Source organism: Schistocerca gregaria, chromosome 2 (genome assembly GCF_023897955.1).
Source record: "Schistocerca gregaria isolate iqSchGreg1 chromosome 2, iqSchGreg1.2, whole genome shotgun sequence".
NCBI classification, from domain to species: Eukaryota; Metazoa; Arthropoda; class Insecta; order Orthoptera; family Acrididae; genus Schistocerca; species Schistocerca gregaria.
In genome coordinates, this window is record NC_064921.1 from 574,374,603 (window position 1) to 574,393,656 (window position 19,054).

Here is a 19,054-nt window from a genome sequence, read left to right on the forward strand (position 1 = left end):
ACGAGCACCTTCCCCCTCAAGGAGAGCAGAGCATCGATGTCAGCAGGGTCCAGTGGACGAGACGGCGGCCGATAGGCAGCGACGAACGTGATGGCGCCCGCCGAGGTGTGAACGACGACACCAGTGGCCTCCAGGGTTGCCAGTGGTGGAAGTTGTATCACGTGATGACGAATGCCATTGCGGACGTAAACGGCTGTCCTACCACCCGCCGTCAGTCGATCGGTGCGATAGCTGGAGTATTTGGCCGCCCTGACGTCGACCCCAGGCTTCAGGTGGATTTCGGTGATAAGGCAGACGTCGACGGCTTCATCTCGAAGAAATTGGCGGAGTTCACCAGCTTGAGTGCGGACGGCGTTGGCATTCCACGCGACGACCGTGAGCCTTCTAACGCTGCCCATGGTGCAGCTGGTGAGTGTTGACAGCGGTCGGGGCCGGAGAGGCCAGCGGCACTGCAGCGGTGAGTTGCTGCGACAGGGCTTCAATCAATTTCGTAGCACTGGTCACCAAGGCAGTGAGCTGCGCGACGAGGTTGGCCAGGTCAGCGGTGGAGGCAGCCGGCGCGGCCCCGTCGCTGGAAGGGGGAGGCGTGGCTGACTCGTTGTGAGAGTCCACCTGGGGCTGCTCGACTGACGGTGCTGAGCGCTGGGTACCCACGGGGCGCTGACCCCCGCGCAGGCGATTGACGGGGCGCGGTCTGGCCGACGGCCCGGGAGAGGCAGTACCCGGGTCCGCCACTAGCAGCTGTGGTGGAGGCGCAGGAGCCTCAGGTATCGGCACGGCATCGGACGCGGCAGGAGCAGGAGCAGCCGACGCAGCCGGGACGGCGGAGGGCGCCCCTGACGTTGCCGCCGCGAAAGAGACGCCGGGCCGTCTCGTTGCTGGCTTCTTCGGATGTGGCGCTGGTGTTTGGCCACGTTGGCGAGCGATGGCACGCTTCCACACCTCACACCCACGATAGCTGGCCAGTGAGCACCGCCACAGAGTGCACAAGTCGGCTTCTCAGTGGGCGGACGGGGGCACGAACTTCCTGCGTGGGCGCCGGCGCATTTAACACATCTGTCCGGCATAGAGCAGTGGCGCGCGACGTGATTGATCCCCTGGCAGCGAAAGCACTGCACAGGGCCTCTCCTGGAGCGAAGATCTTCGGTCTGAACCGGAACGTCGGCGACCCGCGTCAATTGGTATAGTTTGTGATTTAGGCGACTTCATCTTCACGACTGCCCGTATGTAGAAGCCCAGGTCAGCGAGTTCACGATGCAGGTGATCGGCTTCCATGTTGAATGGGAGGTCCCGGATGACAATCTTCAAGACTTTGTCAGGTGCGGAAGCGTGGGTACAGAACGGGATACAACGCTCAGACGCCTCCTGAGTGACCCGGCGATAGTCGTCAGCAGTTCGGAGTATGACCCTGTACAGGTCTCGTCCGGCAGGCTTCACAGTATACACGGCCGTTGTCCAGCTGCGCAACAACTTCTGCAGTTCCCCATAGGGCGGCCGAAGCTGGAGGACCACCGGCGGGAGATGGGTCTTTCTTTGGCGCAGGATCGCGCGGCAACTGGTCCGGCGCGTCAGCGAGCGCGTCGAATGAGTTGGCGACGGCAGTTGGAAGCGTCGTCGATGACTGCATGCGTCTTGCAGTGCGCCGGGCCGGGACAAAACCATCAGCGTAAGGGGCGAAATCTTGCTTGGCCCTCTTCTCGATCGGCGAGCTGCGAACAGCGGACGTCGCGGCTGTTGCCCTCCTCTTCTGTTTCCCACTTCGTCCGCGTGGCTGAGGGGTGGTGGAGCTCTCATCTTCAGAATCGGGGAGCGGAACAGACAGCGCTGTCTTCAAAGTTTCCGGAGCTGTGTCCACCAAATCCATAGCCATAGCACTGGTCGTCATAAGTGGGGGGCCAGATGGGGCCGCCGACGGCGCAAGCGCGGCCGGACGGCGATCTGCCACACCCTTCGCGTCGCTAGCAAGCGCAGGTACGTCCTTCTCGCGGCTGCACATCTCAGCGACTTGCGTGCGTCGTCTGCGTGGGTTCGGTCGCGGCGGCGGCCGATTTAAATACCCTCCGCCCCCGGCGCGATCCCTCCGTCGTCCGCGCCCCGCGCGACGGTAGCGCGGTGGAACAGATTGCGACGGCGTCTGAGATGACGTCGTTGTGATGGCTCTGTCCGCCGTGGTCGTCACAACTATGCGTTTGCCCGATTTACGCTTGATTAACCCAATCGCTTGTTCCCAAGCCTTGCTAAGATTATAGCCACAGTCACGGTTTATGAGGTCGTCATTGGTGCGAATTTCGATGGCCTCTCTAACAACGCTGTCCGAGTATCTCGACGTCTGTACCAGAATCCTTGTGCGGTCATACTCCGTAGCGTGATTTTCCGACAAACAATGTTCAGCGACCGCCGACTTTCTCGGATACATTAGTCGAGTGTGCCTCTGGTGTTCACGGCATCGAACCTCGACGGTACGCATCGTCTGACCAATATACGACTTGCCACATTGACAAGGAATCTGGTTCACGCCGGCCTTCCTCAAACCGAGGTCATCTTTGGCGCTCCCCACCAGTGCAGGAGTTTTTATCGGAGGACAAAACACAGTTCCGACCCGGTGTTTCTTCAGAATGCGGGCGATTTTCCCCGAGAGTGCGCCTGTGTATGGAATAAATGCAGTGCCTACCTCCTCCCTCGTGACTTCATCCATCTCAACAGGTTGTGATGCAGTGGTTGGGCGGTGAGCACATTGGATCTGCCACTCTGAGTACCCATTTTTTCGAAATACAGTTCTCAGATGTTCCAACTCCTGGGGTAGACTCTGTGTGTCAGAGGTAGTGCGCGCCCTATGTACTAGAGTTTTAAGTACCCCATTCCTCTGTGAAGGGTGGTGGCAGCTGTCTGCGTGCAAATACAGATCAGTGTGTGTTGTTTTTCGATACACCCCATGACCTAGGGTGCCGTCAGCTCTTCTCCTGACCAAGACGTCAAGGAAAGGTAATTTACCCTCCGTTTCAGTCTCCATAGTGAATTTGATGTTGGGGTGTATGGAGTTTAGATGTGTAAGGAAGTCAAGGAGTTTATCCATACCATGTGGCCAGATGACGAACGTGTCGTCCACGTAACGGAAAAAGCAAGTAGGTTTCCATTCGGATGACGACAGGGCTTCCTCCTCGAAGTTCTCCATGTACAAATTCGCTACCACTGGTGAGAGTGGGCTACCCATGGCGACTCCTTCCGTTTGTTCATAGTATTCTCCATTAAAAAGAAAATACGTGGAAGTCAAGACATGCCTAAAAGTTCAGTGGTATTCTCGTCAAACCTCTGACCAATCAACTCTAGCGACTCTCGCAGGGTACCCTCGTAAACAAGGAAACGACGTCAAAACTCACTATGACATCTGACTCATCCAACCTGAAGCTATCAAGGCGTTTAACAAAATCCACGGAATTACAGATGTGATGAGGGCATTTACCCACATAAGGACTTAATATTCCCGTCAGGTATTTGGCCAACAAATATGTAGGTGAACTGATGTTGCTGACAATGGGGCGTAATGGTACCCCCTCTTTGTGAACCTTCGGGAGTCCATATGTCCATATAGTCTAGGCGGTACCGGACCTTGGGGTAACAATTTCTTAGCGTCACCCTCCGGTAAATCTGCGTCCTTGAGAAGAACCCTCGTCTTGTTCTCCACCTACTTTGTAGGGTCAACGCTGTTCTTCCGGTAGGAATCGTCATTTAGCAGGCTCTGCATCTTATCAGTGTAGTCTCGGAACGACATCTCTTTAGAAAGGCAAGAGTACTTAGCAAACGAATCTAGGGTGGTGCAACTTTTCAAATTTCTTCATGCTGCGATACATCTCCTCCCCGTAAAGGTGTATGATGTGATCCTTGAGTTTCTCCCGGCGTATTTGATAATCAAAATATCCACGAATGTACTGCCGGTCTATAGTTTCGGCGATCAAACATGTTGCCATCATCAGGTGAACTGACGGACTGAGCTCCTGTGAACGCGCCGGCACGGAGATCCGAACGCAATGGCTGTTCAGGGCGAACTGGGTTCGGTCTCGCTGACGCTGACGCTGGAATGACGAGCCTGTCCTTGGTTCGAGGTGATGCAGTATAGACATACATATGTCGTTCCTGCAGTTCCTGTAGGGGAGTCTAGTCGAATGGTCCTGTCTGGTTTTACCTGAAAAAGAGAAAGACACACTCTGTTGAGGGATTAGTAAAAACTTAATCCCTCAGCAGGTCAGGCCAACACGTGGTTGGCCTGTGATGTGGTCGTTGGCCCAGTCCACGGATGAGCCGGTTGCGGGAGTGTTCCGTCCTCTCGTAGAACTTCCTGGCGATGGCGCGGAACCTTTCTCGAAGAGGCAGGATTCCGGTGTCCTCGTGGAGTTGGCGCGTCGAAAAGCGCCTCGGAAGATGCATAGCAGTCTTCAGGGCGCGGTTCTGTATCCGTTGCAGAGTCACAATGTGAGCATCTGCGGCTTTCCCCCAAACCACGGCCGCATACTCTAACAGTGGGCGAACCAATGTTAGGTAAAGCGTGATGCCGTGTTGCGGTGGCAATGTCGACTGCGGGTTTAGCAGTGGTTACAGGGCGCGGAGGCGTCCAATTGCTCTCCCTTTTACATCACGGATGTGATGCTTCCAGGTGTGCCTGCGGTCTAGGGTAACCCCTAGGTATTTTGCCGTCCCACTCCATGGGATGGGTTCTCCCAGGATTTCGAGCGGCGTAAGCCCTGGCGGCAGAAGTCTTCGAGTGAAGACGACTGCCTGGTTCTTTGTGGCGTTGAATTTCAACCGCCACTTTGTTGCCCATGAGCCCAAGGCGTCGCACCCGCGTTGGAGCCGGTTTCTCAGCACCTGAGCATTCATGCTGCGCGTGAACAGGGTTGTATCATCAGCATACAGGGCCAGTTCGACTACTGCCACTTTCGGCGCGTCTGCAGTGTACAGGGAGTACAGCGAGGGGCCGAGAACCGACCCCTGCGGCACCCCTGCACGTATCTGCCGGTCTGTGGACGTACCGTCGTCAGCCCTCACGTGGAAGGTTCGTTCGGACAGGTACGACCGCAGCAACGTCATGTGAGACGTCGGTATCCCTTGTTCAAAGAGTGTGAACTCGAGACCGTCGTGCCACACCGAGTCAAACGCTCGGGAGACGTCGAGGAACACTGCGCCAAGGAATTCCCTTGTCTCCAGTGCCCTCATGGCCGGTTCTACCACCCGCAACAGCTGGTGGGAAGTGGCATGCTCTTCTCGGAATCCGAACTGCTCGTCCGGCATGATGCCCTCCTGGGTGACGTGTCGCATCAGTCTTCTCGCGTACAGCCTCTCGAAAACTTTCGAGAGGGACGGGAGTGGGCTGATGGGTCGGTAGCTCGGTGCCTGGCGTGGGTCCTTGCCAGATTTCAGGATGGCCACGACCTCCGCGTGTTTCCACGCAGAGGGGTAGTCACCCGATCGGAGAATCTCGTTGAAAACACCGGCAAGTTGCCGGTGTAGGACCGGTGGAAGGTTCTTCAGCAGGAGGTTTGTGACGCCATCGCTGCCTCCGGCCTTCTTGGGATTCAGCGAGCGAAGTTGTACCGCAACTTCCTCCTCCGTTATCGGCTCGATAACGTCGCCTTCCTCCCTTGCGCCGCGGAAGGTTGGCAGTCGCTCGTGGACTCGCCGTATGTGGTCGTCGTCGATGACGTCGGCCACCGGTGTGAAGTTGGCTGCAAAGGCGTCAGCCAGGACGCTGGCTTTCGCGTCGGGGTCGCTGGCGAAGTCGTTCCCGACCTGTAAAGGCGGTATTCGCTGTCGCCGGCGTAGGAAGGACTTTACCACCCTCCATGCACTGCCATCCTCAGGATTGAGGGTAGACACAAGGTCTTCCCATTCCTGGTTCTAGTGATGCTCGACTGCTGCCTTGATTTCCCGTCTCATACGGTTTAATCGGCGCTTCGTGTCTGGTAGGCGAGTGAGCTGCCATTCACGAAACAGTCGGTTCTTCTCGGTGATCGCGTCCAATATAGGGCGCGGTAGCTGTCGCGAGAAGTCTCGTGTTCCTTGGCGACGTCTCGGCGTGGCTTCCTCAGCTGCTCGGAGTATTCTTCGGGTGAAGAATGCCAGGGCGACGTCTGCCCCTACCACGGTGGGGTTTGGCGCGTCCTCGAGCAGTTCGAGCGCTTTCATCCGAAAGCGCTCGGCGTCGAGCCTGCGATAGCTCGGACGGCTGTCTGGAAGAGAAGTTCCGGCCACGTCGAGGCCAAAAATGACCGGTACGTGGTCGGAGGAGAGAACGTTCCGCGTCTCGGCGGTCGCGAAGTGCCCGATGCCCTTCAGAAGGGCAATATCGAGCACGTCGGGCTGTCCGCGTGCAGGGAAGATCGTGGGGTCAAACGACCCCATGGTGATCGCGCCGTTGCGGTGAACAACGCGGGAGAGGCGGCGCCCGCTGCGGCTAACGGTCCGCGAGTTCCATTCGGTGTGTTTCGCATTGAAATCCCCGGCAATGAAAACTCGCCCCTCCAGCGACAGCAGGACGTCGAAGTCGGCTTCGTCTAGCGGTCTGCTAGGCTGCCGGTAGACCGACACGAAAAGAATCTTTCCGGCGGTGGTGTTGACGGCCACTCCCGTGGCTTCCAGCGCGTTGAGCGTCGGCAGTTGAACTCGGTGGTGGCGCAGTGACTTCTTCACGTAGATGGCAGTGCCGCCCCCATGGGTGGCTCTGTCATCTCGGTAGCAGCAAAAGTTTGCTGCTCGCACGTCGACCCCGGGTTTGAGGAAGGTCTCCTGCACAAGGCAGATGTCGACCGCCTCGTCCCGTAGGAATTGGCGAAAATCGCCCTGCTGGGGGTGGAGACCCCTAGCGTTGAACGTGCAAATGGTTAACCCATAAATATGGTCGTTATCCATATTAGGGCTGGCTTACCCCGGCGGTGGCCTGGAGGGCCGCCGTCACTGCTCCCACGAGGACTGGTAGCTGCGTCATCAGCTGGTTGAGTGACTGCAGAAGCGCGGCCAGCTCGGTGGTGTCGTCTTTCGCCGTTTTGGGAAGACTTGACTCCCTCGCGACGCTTCCCGCAGCCGGCAGCGGAGCGGCGCGCTGGCAACGCCCTGCGCGGGCGGCAACCCCTCCTACAGCCGCGGGCGCCGGCAAGCCGGCCTCCCCGACTGCAGGCGGTGCCGCGGGCGAGGGCAGCTGCGACGGCTGCGGTGCCGGTGCGGCCTCACCCGCGAGCGGCCGTGGCCTCTCGGAAGGGGCGGCCGCTTTCCCCTTAGCAGCGTCCGCGAAGCTGCGACTCGGGTTTACGCGGCTGGCGCGTTTCCATCTCTCGAATGCGGCGCATCCCCGGTAACAGGCGACATGGTCCCCGTTACAGTTGCAGCACGTCGGTCGCTCCTCCTTCTTCTTCGGGCAGTCACGCGATGGGTGCTCCTCGGCGCACTTGCAGCAACGCACAGGCATTCTGCAGAACTTTAACACGTGGTCCATGCGTTGGCAGTTGAAGCACTGGACTCGCCTGCCTTTCGCGCAGAGTGGCTCGACTTTCACGTCGAAGTCGGCAATGTTTGCAACCTGAAAATTTTTCCGGTTGTCCACATTGTCGACTAAGACCACAAGGAACAAGGGCATGTCCTTGTGGGTCCTGGGCGACCTCATCAGGCCGACGTGGCGGGTCTGGAAGCCGAGTTCCTCCAGCTGCCGCTGTAGGAACGCCGGTTCCATCTTCATCGGCAGGCGACGGATGACGACCTTCAGCTGCTTTAGCTGCTCCGTACTCTGCGTGTAGCAGAACAACTTCTTGGCCTCGCAGAGTCTCATGAGTTTCGCATGATCCTCCAAGGACTCCACTCTGACCTTGTAGATGTCTGTCCCCGCGAACATCTTCAGCGGTTTTGCGATGGAGTACAGCATCTCTCGGAGTTCGCTGTACTCCTTACTCCAGTGAATGGTGATCAGCGGAGGGCGGCGGGGCGGTTTCGTCGCCGTAATCGGTGTTGTCCCGTCCCCGTCGGTCTCGGCTACCTCAGGTAGATCTGCAAAGCGGTTTGCAGCCTCGACCTGTTCCGGCGTCACCGGTCCAAACGACCTGGGTTTCGCTGTGTGGCGACGGGAGGGCGCGATGAAGCCTTCTTCATCCGGCTTCCTCGGTGACGCAGTCGTCATTCTGCGGCGTACCCTCCTCTTCTTCCCCCTGGCGCGACCGGAACTTGCCTTGGGGGAGGGAGTGTCCTCTACGGCCGCGGCTGGGCGCTTCCGCGAGGTTTTCTCGACCTCGACAGGCTTGTCAGGTGTTGCCAGCCTGGACGTCGGTGAGGGCGTGGCGGCTTCAGTAGCCACCACGGCTGGTGCGACTGCTGGCGCTGGCGCGGCAGCTGTCGTGGCAACTGCGACAGGCAAATGACTGTCGCGAGACGCAGGTAACCGAGACCGGAGTCTCGTTATCACCTCCACCCTATCCGCGTCTGTTCCCATAGCCAGACGTTGCACGGCGATGCAGTACTCGTCGGGAGTCAGCATGGCCATGGCGGCGGAGAGTTCCTCCTTTGTCAGGTGGATCGGCGGCTCGATCCGTCGCCTCGGCAGAGAGAGCGCGCGGGCGCGGCGCCGTCCGTTCGCGGAAGTTTCCACGTTCGTCCGACGCCCGCGAGCAACACTCTCACTCGTCGGTGGTGGGGGGCCAGACGCTGCCGTCGTCCGGGAAACTTCCCTTAGACCGCCATCTGCCTCATCCTCAGTCTCGCCGGGGCGATCGCCTCGTTCGAGCTCCTCCTCCATGTCGTAACCCCGTACACGACAATTTTGCCTCTTTTGAAGGGCACGACAATTTGCTTTTTTCAGACAATGGGGTCACGCCACGTGGATTTTGCCGCACGAGTTCCTAAAGGCCCTTGCAGGCTGTCGACTCTGAAAGAGAAAGTCGCTGGTTTGCGAGAACACGCAAGGCGAGAAGCCAAATGCGTGAACCAGCGCAGCCGATTGCTACAAAACCGCAAACAAAGGAATAGCCTCGGCAGCGTCAGCTAAGAGCGTCCGCTCGCTTCGGCATCCACAGCGCAAGTGCCGCGTCGTCTGGGTTCGGTCGCGGCGGCGGCCAATTTAAATACCCTCCGCCCCCGGCGCGCTCCCTCCGCCGTCCGCGCCCCGCTCCACGGTAGCGCGGTGGAACAGATTGCGACGGCGTCTGAGATGACGTCGTTGTGATGGCTCTGTCCGCCGTGGCTATAGGCAGTATCTATCTTGCCCCTAGTGATATAAACCTGTTTGTCCTCTAGCCATCCCTGCTTAGCCACTTTGCACTTCCTGTCGATCTCATTTTTGAGACGTTTGTATTCCTTTTTAGCTGCTTCATTTACTGCTGCTTTTTATATTTTTATATTTTCTCCTTTCATCAACTATGTTCAATATTTCTTCTGTTACCCAAGGATTTGTACTAGCACTCGTCTTTTTATCTACTTGATCCTCTGCTGTCTTCACTACTTCATCCCTCAAAGCTACCCATTCTTCTTTTACTGTATTTCTTTCCCCCATTCCTGTCAATTGTTCCCTTATGCTCCCCCTGAAACTCTGTACAACCTCTGGTTCTTTCAGTTTATCCAGATCCCATCTCCTTAAATATCCCACCTTTTTTCAGTTTCTTGAGTTTTAATATACCGTTCATAACCAATAGATTGTGGTCAGAGTCCACATTTGCCCCCGGAAATGTCTTACAATTTAAAACCTGGGTCCTAAATCTCTGTCTTACCATTATATAATCTATCTGATACCTTCTGGTATCTCCATGATTCTTCCATGTATGCAACCATTACTAATAATCCTTAAACCAAGTGTTAGCTATGATTAAGTTATGCTGTGTGCAAAATTCTACCAGACGGCTTCGTGTTTCATTTCTTACCCCCAATGCATATTCACCTACTATGTTTCCTTCTCTCCCTTTTCCCACTCTCGATTTTGAGTCACCCATGACTATTAAATTTTCGTCTCTCTTCACTACCTGAAAAATTGATTTTATCTCATCATACATTTCAACAATTTCTTCATTATCTGCAGAGCTAGTTGGCATATAAACTTGTACTGCTGTAGTAGGCATGGGCTTTGTGTCTATCTTTGCCACAATAATGTGTTCACTATGCTGTTTGTAGTAGCTTACCCGTACTCCTATTTTTATTCACTATTAAACCTACTCCTGCATTACCCCTATTTGATTTTGTATTTATAACCCTGTATTCACCTGACCTAAAGTCTTGTTCCTCCTGCCACCGAACTTCACTAATTCTCTAACTTCAACCTATCCATTTCCCTTTTTAAATTTTCTAACCTACCTGCCCGATTAAGGGATATGACATTCCATGCTCCGATCCGTAGAACGCCAGTTTTCTTTCTCCTGATAACGACGTCCTCTTGAGTAGTCCCCGCCTGGAGATCCGAATGAGGGACCATTTTACCTCCCGAATATTTTACTCAAGAGGACGCCAACCATACAGTAAAGCTGCATGCCCTCGGGAAAATTTACCGCTGTAGTTTCCCCTTGCTTTCAGCCGTTCGCAGTACCAGCACAGCAAGGGCGTTTTGGTTAGTGTTACAAGGTCAGATCAGTCAATCATCCAGACTGTTGCCCCTGAAACTACCGACAATGCTGCTGACCTTCTTCAGGAACCACACACCTACGGTACGGCCATCTGTATCGCTGAGGCACGCAAACCTCTCCACCGACGGCAGGGTCCACGGTTCATGGTAGCAAGCATATAAATACTTCTTTTGTAAATGAAACTGCCATTTACTGCTGCTAGTTACTTTATTTTTCCCATCCGCGTTTCGCTTTCTCTTGTTCTAAGGCATCATCAGTGGGATCTATAACGATACAGTTTTTTTTAGTTCACTTAGCGACTTTTTTTGTAAAAGAAGTATTTACTTACGATTTGCAGATCTGCGTTTCCTCAAATCTGATCTTCAGGTCGCACTACCACTTTTATCACTGCCGTATAATCACATCTTTGTGTTCTGGCATTCCTCCCACAATTGACCATGTTTTTTTGTGGTGGACTATTGTTCTTTTGTCACTCGATACAGCTATTTTATCGTACACTGTATCTTACAACGTTTCTCACATTACATGTTTACCTAATTGTTGCCAACCTAGCGAAGTATATGTTCGAGACGGACTTCTCTTTATGATGTTTATACCGTGTGTGTGTATGAGTGTGTGAGAGAGAGGGATATAGCCGACGGTTTTTTCTTTTTTTAGGGGGGAGGGAGGAGGAGGGGAGTTTGTACTAGCTGTTAGCAAGTGGTTGAAAACTTTGGTGACAGCTGATTTGACTTTTCGCTTCAATTTTCTGTTGGGGGGTTAATGGATGAGTGAGTGTAAAGACGTTGGGTTCTATTATTATTACATTAATACTTTTTGCGAACTTTGTTCTATTATTTTATCTATTAGTGTAAATAATGAATTGCTTGGCATATGTACTTGGTCATTCAACAGGATTTTCCCCTCTGCTTTGGTTTTCTGTATGTGGTAGTTTTATTGCTTGGTTAGGCGGTGTTTTTTATTGTTGATTCTAGTTATTTTCATGTCATCTTATCTAGTGGTTGGGATATGGTCATTTTCTCTAGGTATTCTGCAAATAAGGAGTGGTTTGTCCCATATTTCCAGGCTAAAACGAGTTCTTTGTATATAACATCAAATGTTCTACCTGTTTGTCTTCTGTATGTGCCTTCACAAGTATTACACTGTAGTTTATATATACCTGCTTTCTGGTATATGTCTTACAACACGAGAAGGCGAAACGCGTATTGGAAAAAAAAGTAACTACTCGTAGCAGCAGGAAAAGGCAGTTTTATTTACAAAACAAGTATCTAAGAGGAAAAGTTGGCCCCTAACTCGACACGGAAAAGAACACTTAACAGCAGAAGACAGCAGGAGAAGAAATCACAAGTAAGAAGATTCATCGCTGAAGATGACGGAAAGAAGAAGACACCGAAGAGGCATCAAACCATCCAGGATCAGCAACCATCGGGTTGCGAGAGCACTGTCACACCGTAGCTCAGTCAAGTAGTTTACGTGGTTGTTGTAGCCGAAAGGGAGACAGGATGCTTTCTTTCTAGTGATTTTCAAATTGAAGTAAACTGAGAGTTCTCTGTGACTGAAACTGTGGATTGTTTGTTCTTAACTGTATTCCAAATGTGTAAGGGCCCAACTTCCGATTTCTTATTTGAAAGGCGTAATAAACATGATCTGCCATACAAAAGTGCTATTAAGCTGTACTTCATTGACAGAAGTGAACATTTGTATTCGTGACCTTAACCCGACATCTGCCCACCCCGCATTGTAAGATATCATCTAAAATTTATTTAGTGTTTTGCTCAAAGTGCTACGTGCAAGAGCAATCGCGAAGTTTTTATTTTTAGTTTTGGAGAATTTTTTTTTTTTTTTTTTGGTCATCAGTCTACTGACTGGTTTGATGCGGCCCGCCACGAATTCCTTTCCTGTGCTAACCTCTTCATCTCAGAGCAACACTTGCAACCTACGTCCTCAATTATTTGCTTGACGTATTCCAATCTCTGTCTTCCTCTACAGTTTTTGCCCTCTACAGCTCCCTCTAGTACCATGGAAGTCATTCCCTCATGTCTTAGCAGATGTCCTATTATCCTGTCCCTTCTCCTTATCAGTGTTTTCCACATATTCCTTTCCTCTCCAATTCTGCGTAGAACCTCCTCATTCCTCACCTTATCAGTCCACCTAATTTTCAACATTCGTCTATAGCACCACATCTCAAATGCTTCGATTCTCTTCTGTTTCGGTTTTCCCACAGTCCATGTTTCACTACCATACAATGCTGTACTCCAGACGAACATCCTCAGAAATTTCTTCCTCAAATTAAGGCCGGTATTTGATATTAGTGGACTTCTCTTGGCCAGAAATGCCTTTTTTGCCATAGCGAGTCTGCTTTTGATGTCCTCCTTGCTCCGTCCGTCATTGGTTATTTTACTGCCTTGGTAGCAGAATTCCTTAACTTCATTGACTTCGTGACCATCAATCCTGATGTTAAGTTTCTCGCTGTTCTCATTTCTACTACTTCTTATTACCTTCGTCTTTCTCTGATTTACTCTCAAACCATACTGTGTACTCTTTAGACTGTTCATTCCGTTCAGCAGATCATTTAATTCTTCTTCACTTTCACTCAGGATAGCAATGTCATCAGCGAATCGTATCATTGATATCCTTTCACCTTGTATTTTAATTCCACTCCTGAACCTTTCTTTCATTTCCATCATTGCTTCCTCGATGTACAGATTGAAGAGTAGGGGCGAAACGCTTCAGCCTTGTCTTACACCCTTCTTAATACGAGCACTTCGTTCTTGATCGTCCACTCTTTATTATTCCCTCTTGGTTGTTGTACATATTGTATATGACCCATCTCTCCCTATAGCTTACCCCTACTTTTTTCAGAATCTCGAACAGCTTGCACCATTTTATATTGTCGAACGTTTTTTCCAGGTCGACAAATCCTATGAACGTGTCTTGATTTTTCTTTAGCCTTGCTTCCATTATTAGCGGTAACGTCAGCATTGCCTTTCTCGTGCCTTTACTTTTCCTAAAGCCAAACTGATCGTCTCCTAGCGCATTCTCAATTTTCTTTTCCATTCTTCTGCATATTATTCTTGTAAGCAGCTTCGATGCATGAACTGTTAAGCTGATTGTGTGATAATTCTCACACTTGTCAGCTCTTGCCGTCATGGGAATTGTGTGGATGATGCTTTTCCGAAAGTCAGATGGTATGTCGCCAGACTCATATATTCTACACACCAACGTGAATAGTCGTTTTGTTACCACTTCCCCTAATGATTTTAGAAATTCTGATGGAATGTTATCTATCCCTTCTGCCTTATTTGACCGTAAGTCCTCCAAAGCTCTTTTAAATTCCGATTCTAATACTGGATCCCCTATCTCTTCTAAATGGACTCCTGTTTCTTCTTCTATCACATCAGACAAATTTTCACCCTCATAGAGGCTTTCAATGTATCCTTTCCACCTATCTGCTCTCTCCTTTGCATTTAACAGTGGAATTCCCGTTGCACTCTTAATGTTACCACCGTTGCTTTTAATGTCACCAAAGGTTGTTTTGACTTTCCTGTATGCCGAGTCTGTCCTTAGGACAGTCATATCTTTTTCGATGTCTTCACATTTTTCCTGCACCCATTTCGTCTTAGCTTCCCTACACTTCCTGTTTATTTCATTCCTCAGCGACTTGTATTTCTGTATTCCTGATTTTCCCGGAACATGTTTGTACTTCCTCCTTTCATCAATCAACTGAAGTATTTCTTCTGTTACCCATGGTTTCTTCGCAGCTACCTTCTTTGTACCTATGTTTTCCTTCCCAACTTCTGTGATGGCCCTTTTTAGAGACGTCCGTTCCTCTTCAACTGTGCTGCCTACTGCGCTATTCCTTATTGCTGTATCTATAGCGTCAGAGAACTTCAAACGTATCTCTTCATTCCTTAGAACTTCCGTATCCCACTTCTTTGCGTATTGATTCTTCCTGACTAATGTCTTGAACTTCAGCCTATTCATCACTACTATATTGTGATCTGAGTCTATATCTGCTCATGGGTACGCCTTACAATCCAGTATCTGATTTCGGAATCTCTGTCTGACCATGATGTAATCTATTGAAATCTTCCCGTATCTCCCAGCCTTTTCCAAGTATACCTCCTCTTCTTGTGATTCTTGAACAGGGTATTCGCTATTACTAGCTGAAACATGTTACATAACTCAATTAGTCTTTCTCCTCTTTCATTCCTTGTCCCAAGCCCATATTCTCCTGTAACCTTTTCTTGTACTCCTTCCCCTACAACTGCATTCCAGTTGCCCATGACTATTAGATTTTCGTCCCCCTTTACATACTGCATTACCCTTTCAATATCCTCATACACTTTCTCTATCTGTTCATCTTCAGCTAGCGACGTCGGCATGTATACCTGAACTATTGTTGTCGGTGTTGGTCTGCTGTCGATTCTGATTAGAACAATCCGGTCACTGAACTGTTCACAGTAACACACCCTCTGCCCTACCTTCCTATTCATAACGAATCCTACACCTGTTATACAATTTTCTGCTGCTGTTGATATTACCTGATACTCATCTGACCAGAAATCCTTGTCTTCCTTCCACTTCACTTCACTGACCCCTACTATATCTAGATTGAGCCTTTGAATTTCCCTTTTCAGATTTTCTAGTTTGCCTACCACGTTCAAGCTTCTGACATTCTACGCCCCGACTCGTAGAACATTGTCCTTTCGTTGATTATTCAATCTTTTTCTCATGGTAACCTCCCCCTTGGCAGTCCCCTCCCGGAGATCCGAATGGGGGATTATTCCGGAATCTTTTGCCAATGGAGAGATCATCTTGACACTTCTTCAACTACAGGCCACATGTCCTGTGGATACACGTTACGCGTCTTTAATGCAGTGGTTTCCATTGCCTTCTGCATCCTCATGTCGTTGATCATTGCTGATTCTTCCGCCTTTAGGGGCAATTTCCCACCCCTAGGACAAGAGAGTGGCCTGAACCTCTATCCGCTCCTCCGCCCTCTTTGACAAGGCCGTTGGCAGAATAAGGCTGACTTCTTATGCCGGAAGTCTGCGGCCGCCAATGTTGATTATTTATCAAAATTTAGGCAGTGGCGGGGATCGAACCGGGGAACGAAGACGTTTTGATTATGAATCAAAGACGCTACCCCTAGACCACGCGTATCTACAAAACCGCCTTCGCCATTTTGGCAGCAGATCAGCGATATTCCCCGCAAACCAGAGCGTCGCCTCCAGAGACTGTGCTACTGTCATAACGAGGTAGGATGTATCTGAGGCGACATTTCTCAATTCATATACCAACAACCGCCGCAATTTGTGTTACTGTGCCATACAAGAACAGAAGGTACCTTCTCAGCACCAGTTTAAAGAACACTACAAATTAAAACAGTGTTCATATCCCTTAAGACGATAATTAACGGTGTTCCACATTGTACTAATTAATATTCCGCCCATTAGACTTTACTCGCTGTCAGAACTTCGTATTTAGTTGACATAAAGTGCTAACATTAAAATTTATGAAAGTCATACTATCACTTTTAATTACATCTCTGTCCTATCATTTACGGAAGTTGTTTGTAAAATTAGTTTTCCGACAAGATCAAGGCGATATTAATTTACTGGAATTCACGAGTTTATAACATAGTTGTTACGAAACATAACAGAACATTACGTTCAGGTGTCAGCTACTTCAGATGCAAATTACATACAGGTACTAGTCAGTTTTACAAATCATTTACTTTCAGTTACATTTCATCTTGCTATACGCTGCTATACCCAGCAGCACTTAACATCGATCTGAAATTTACTACAACGATCTTTTAACTCACTTCAGGAAGCATAAAATTCAGTTCACTTACTCTGTGAATAACATTTTACATAAAGCGTATTAGCATTACCTGCTGACACATAGACTAATAGCTACACTTCTATAATCAACATTATACCAGCACTTAGAGTAATTGTGTATTTATATCTATTTGTATATTTCATTGTCTGCATTGGTTTACATGCATAACGTAAGTGCGGTTGTTTAAATTGTGTTTTTATTTCAGAATATACTGTTTTTACTGACCTATGTTTGTTTTATTTTGTACCTTTAGTCATTGTAAGATTGTTCGGTGACTTGGCATGGCAAAAGATTCCGTACTTCTAAGCAGAAAGTCGCCCAGCTCGATCTACCGTCGTCTTCAGGTGCTGTCTTACAATGATGTCCGTTTTGAACACAGAGAGAAGAAATACTGTTAAAAAATACATGAACGGACCTTTAACAAAAAAAGCCATGCAGAAACGCCGAGAGCTTATACGAAACATATTTTACCAATCCTGTAAACTTAATTGACCTCTATTCAATATTCATTCCTATATTTCATTGTATTGTCCCGATCCCGGAACGAACGAGAAAAATATATATAAAAATAAATAAATCAATAAATGAAATAAAATTGTCTTCCTTCTGTGACATATTTATTGGAAACTACAAACTGGTTATGAGACCTGGATACATTGAAGTAATATGAATTGTATGTCAACACCTGAAATTACGTCGCAATCGCGGATACAAGGTAAGGCACCATATCTTTACATCAGCAAGCTTGCCCAAGCGCTTTGTATTTCGTAGCTAGTTTGGTAGAGCTATCACAATTTTCCGTTTCCGTAACAGTGATTTTAGGCTGCATCGCGGTTTCCAAAATTATTTTCATTACTCATACAGTGCAACAATACAGTTTTATCAGTTCACAGTATGGCCGACCTTTGTTCTGTGCAACGTAATGTGGCGTGTAACCATTAGTGTTCAAAACTCCACCATTACTTACGAAAATTATTTTCTTGTTCAGACATTGTCGCACAGCGAGATTAATTTTTACATTTGTTCGGATTACACATACGAGTTTAAACACCGAGCGAGGTGGCACAGTGGTTAGCACACTGAACTCGCATTCGGGAGGACGACGGTTCAATCCCGTGTCCGGTCATCCAGATTTAGGTATTCTGTGATTTCCCGAAATCGCTTCAGGCAAATGCCGGGCTGGTTCCTTTGAAAGGGCACGGCCGACGTCCTTCCCCATCCTTCCCTAATCCGATGGCACCGATGACCTCGGTGTTTGGTCCCTCCCCCTGAATCAAGCAACCGAATTTAAATTTGTGTTGTGTCATACAGTACGTGTGGCACGGTATTCAACAGAAAACAATTAGCAAAGGTTGAGAACCACAGACTGCAAAAATAGATGCAATCCAACTCTGACGTACCATTAAATAATGAAAGTGACGTTACGGTTAATTCGAATACTAACGAGCGACATATTATTGACTTTTCTGGTGACGCAAATTTGGAAAATAGACCGTCCACCAGTACTATGCTACATCTATTTCCAAATCCATTTTGGTGTCTGGCGTCATGTCTAACAACGTGGCGGGGGCGGAACAGTTCCACATCACTAGTATTGCCAGAATGCTCGATGATATTATGAAGCAAATGACACAACATAAACAGGATACTGACGCACGTATCGACCAACAGATGATGTCTATACGCGCCACTTTGGAAACAGCTCATGACGAGATAAAAACTCTTCACTTTGTGTAGCCGTGCTGAGGAGATAAATAATAGGCTCACTGGACAAGTGTCCGACCTCAATGCGAAATTTCAGAGCTTTCATTACACCAAGAAAACACAAATAAAGATGTGACAGATATCCAAGCACAAGTAAACAATCTCAGCAAAACATGCGAGTCTGTAGTTACTCAGACTAAATCTTATCCCGTAGTGCATGATGTTATAAAAACACATATTGTGCCCAAGTCGAAAACAAGGTTGACACAATTGACAACCAGCTGTCTTATAAAGTAAGAATATGCACTGACAGCCATTTATCATGTCTCGTTAAAGAATTTCACAGTTGGATAGTGCAAAATCACACAAATATTTTGACGAGTGCTTACAAGGAAAATTGCCTGCTGTTGTCCACGACACTGTCGCGGAATTTATAAATAACAACAAACACGTAATCACTCAAACAGCACAATCTGCCACTGCGCAGTCGAAACCGTTTGACAGTTACGTACAACCAGTGTGCAAAGACGGTAACAGCATCCGAAACACATAGTTTGGCAATGAATGCAAGCAGATTTGTGATGCACACAAATCGCACACTACGGACTCACAACAACAACAACACCTCGTCATGACACACTGCACTAGAGTGGGATAATTATCAACAACATTTTCCTTGACATTTGCCATTGAACCTTACAGTAATCATTCTGAAACTAAACATTACTCTAATGCCAAGGAAGAGAAGAGCCTCAGAAAACACATACAGTTTCAACCATTTATACCTGAGCAAAGAACCGTACATCCTGTCATCTTTCTTAAGGCCTTCAGAAATGCATTTCCTCGAACGTGGAGTGACCGTAAGAGGACATCTAACGTTGTCGGTTATATACAAGGCGACGCATCTGTGTAGGCATGTAATG

At 49.3% G+C, this 19,054-nt stretch overlaps 1 protein-coding gene across 1 annotated transcript; it reads right to left on the bottom strand.

Moving 5' to 3' along the window:
- Positions 1-384: 384 nt before the first annotated feature.
- On the bottom strand, positions 385-8,767 carry LOC126335880 (skin secretory protein xP2-like). The gene is made up of 3 exons (XM_049999350.1): positions 7,847-8,767; positions 1,415-1,828; positions 385-942 (listed from the first exon to the last, which is right to left on the bottom strand). The coding sequence occupies exons 1-3, from the start codon at positions 8,765-8,767 to the stop codon at positions 385-387; spliced, it is 1,893 nt and encodes a 630-aa protein (XP_049855307.1).
- Between the last annotated feature and the right edge of the window lie 10,287 nt (positions 8,768-19,054).

Coding starts and splice junctions, on each gene's coding strand:
- LOC126335880 (XM_049999350.1), bottom strand. CDS start 8,767: ATGGAGGAGGAGCTCGAACGAGGCGATCGCCCCGGCGAGACTGAGGAT. Junction 1,829..7,846: donor CGGGGACAGACATCTACAAG/GTCAGAGTGGAG, acceptor GAAACTTTGAAG/ACAGCGCTGTCTGTTCCGCT. Junction 943..1,414: donor AAGCCTGCCGGACGAGACCT/GTACAGGGTCAT, acceptor CGTGGGTGTGAG/GTGTGGAAGCGTGCCATCGC.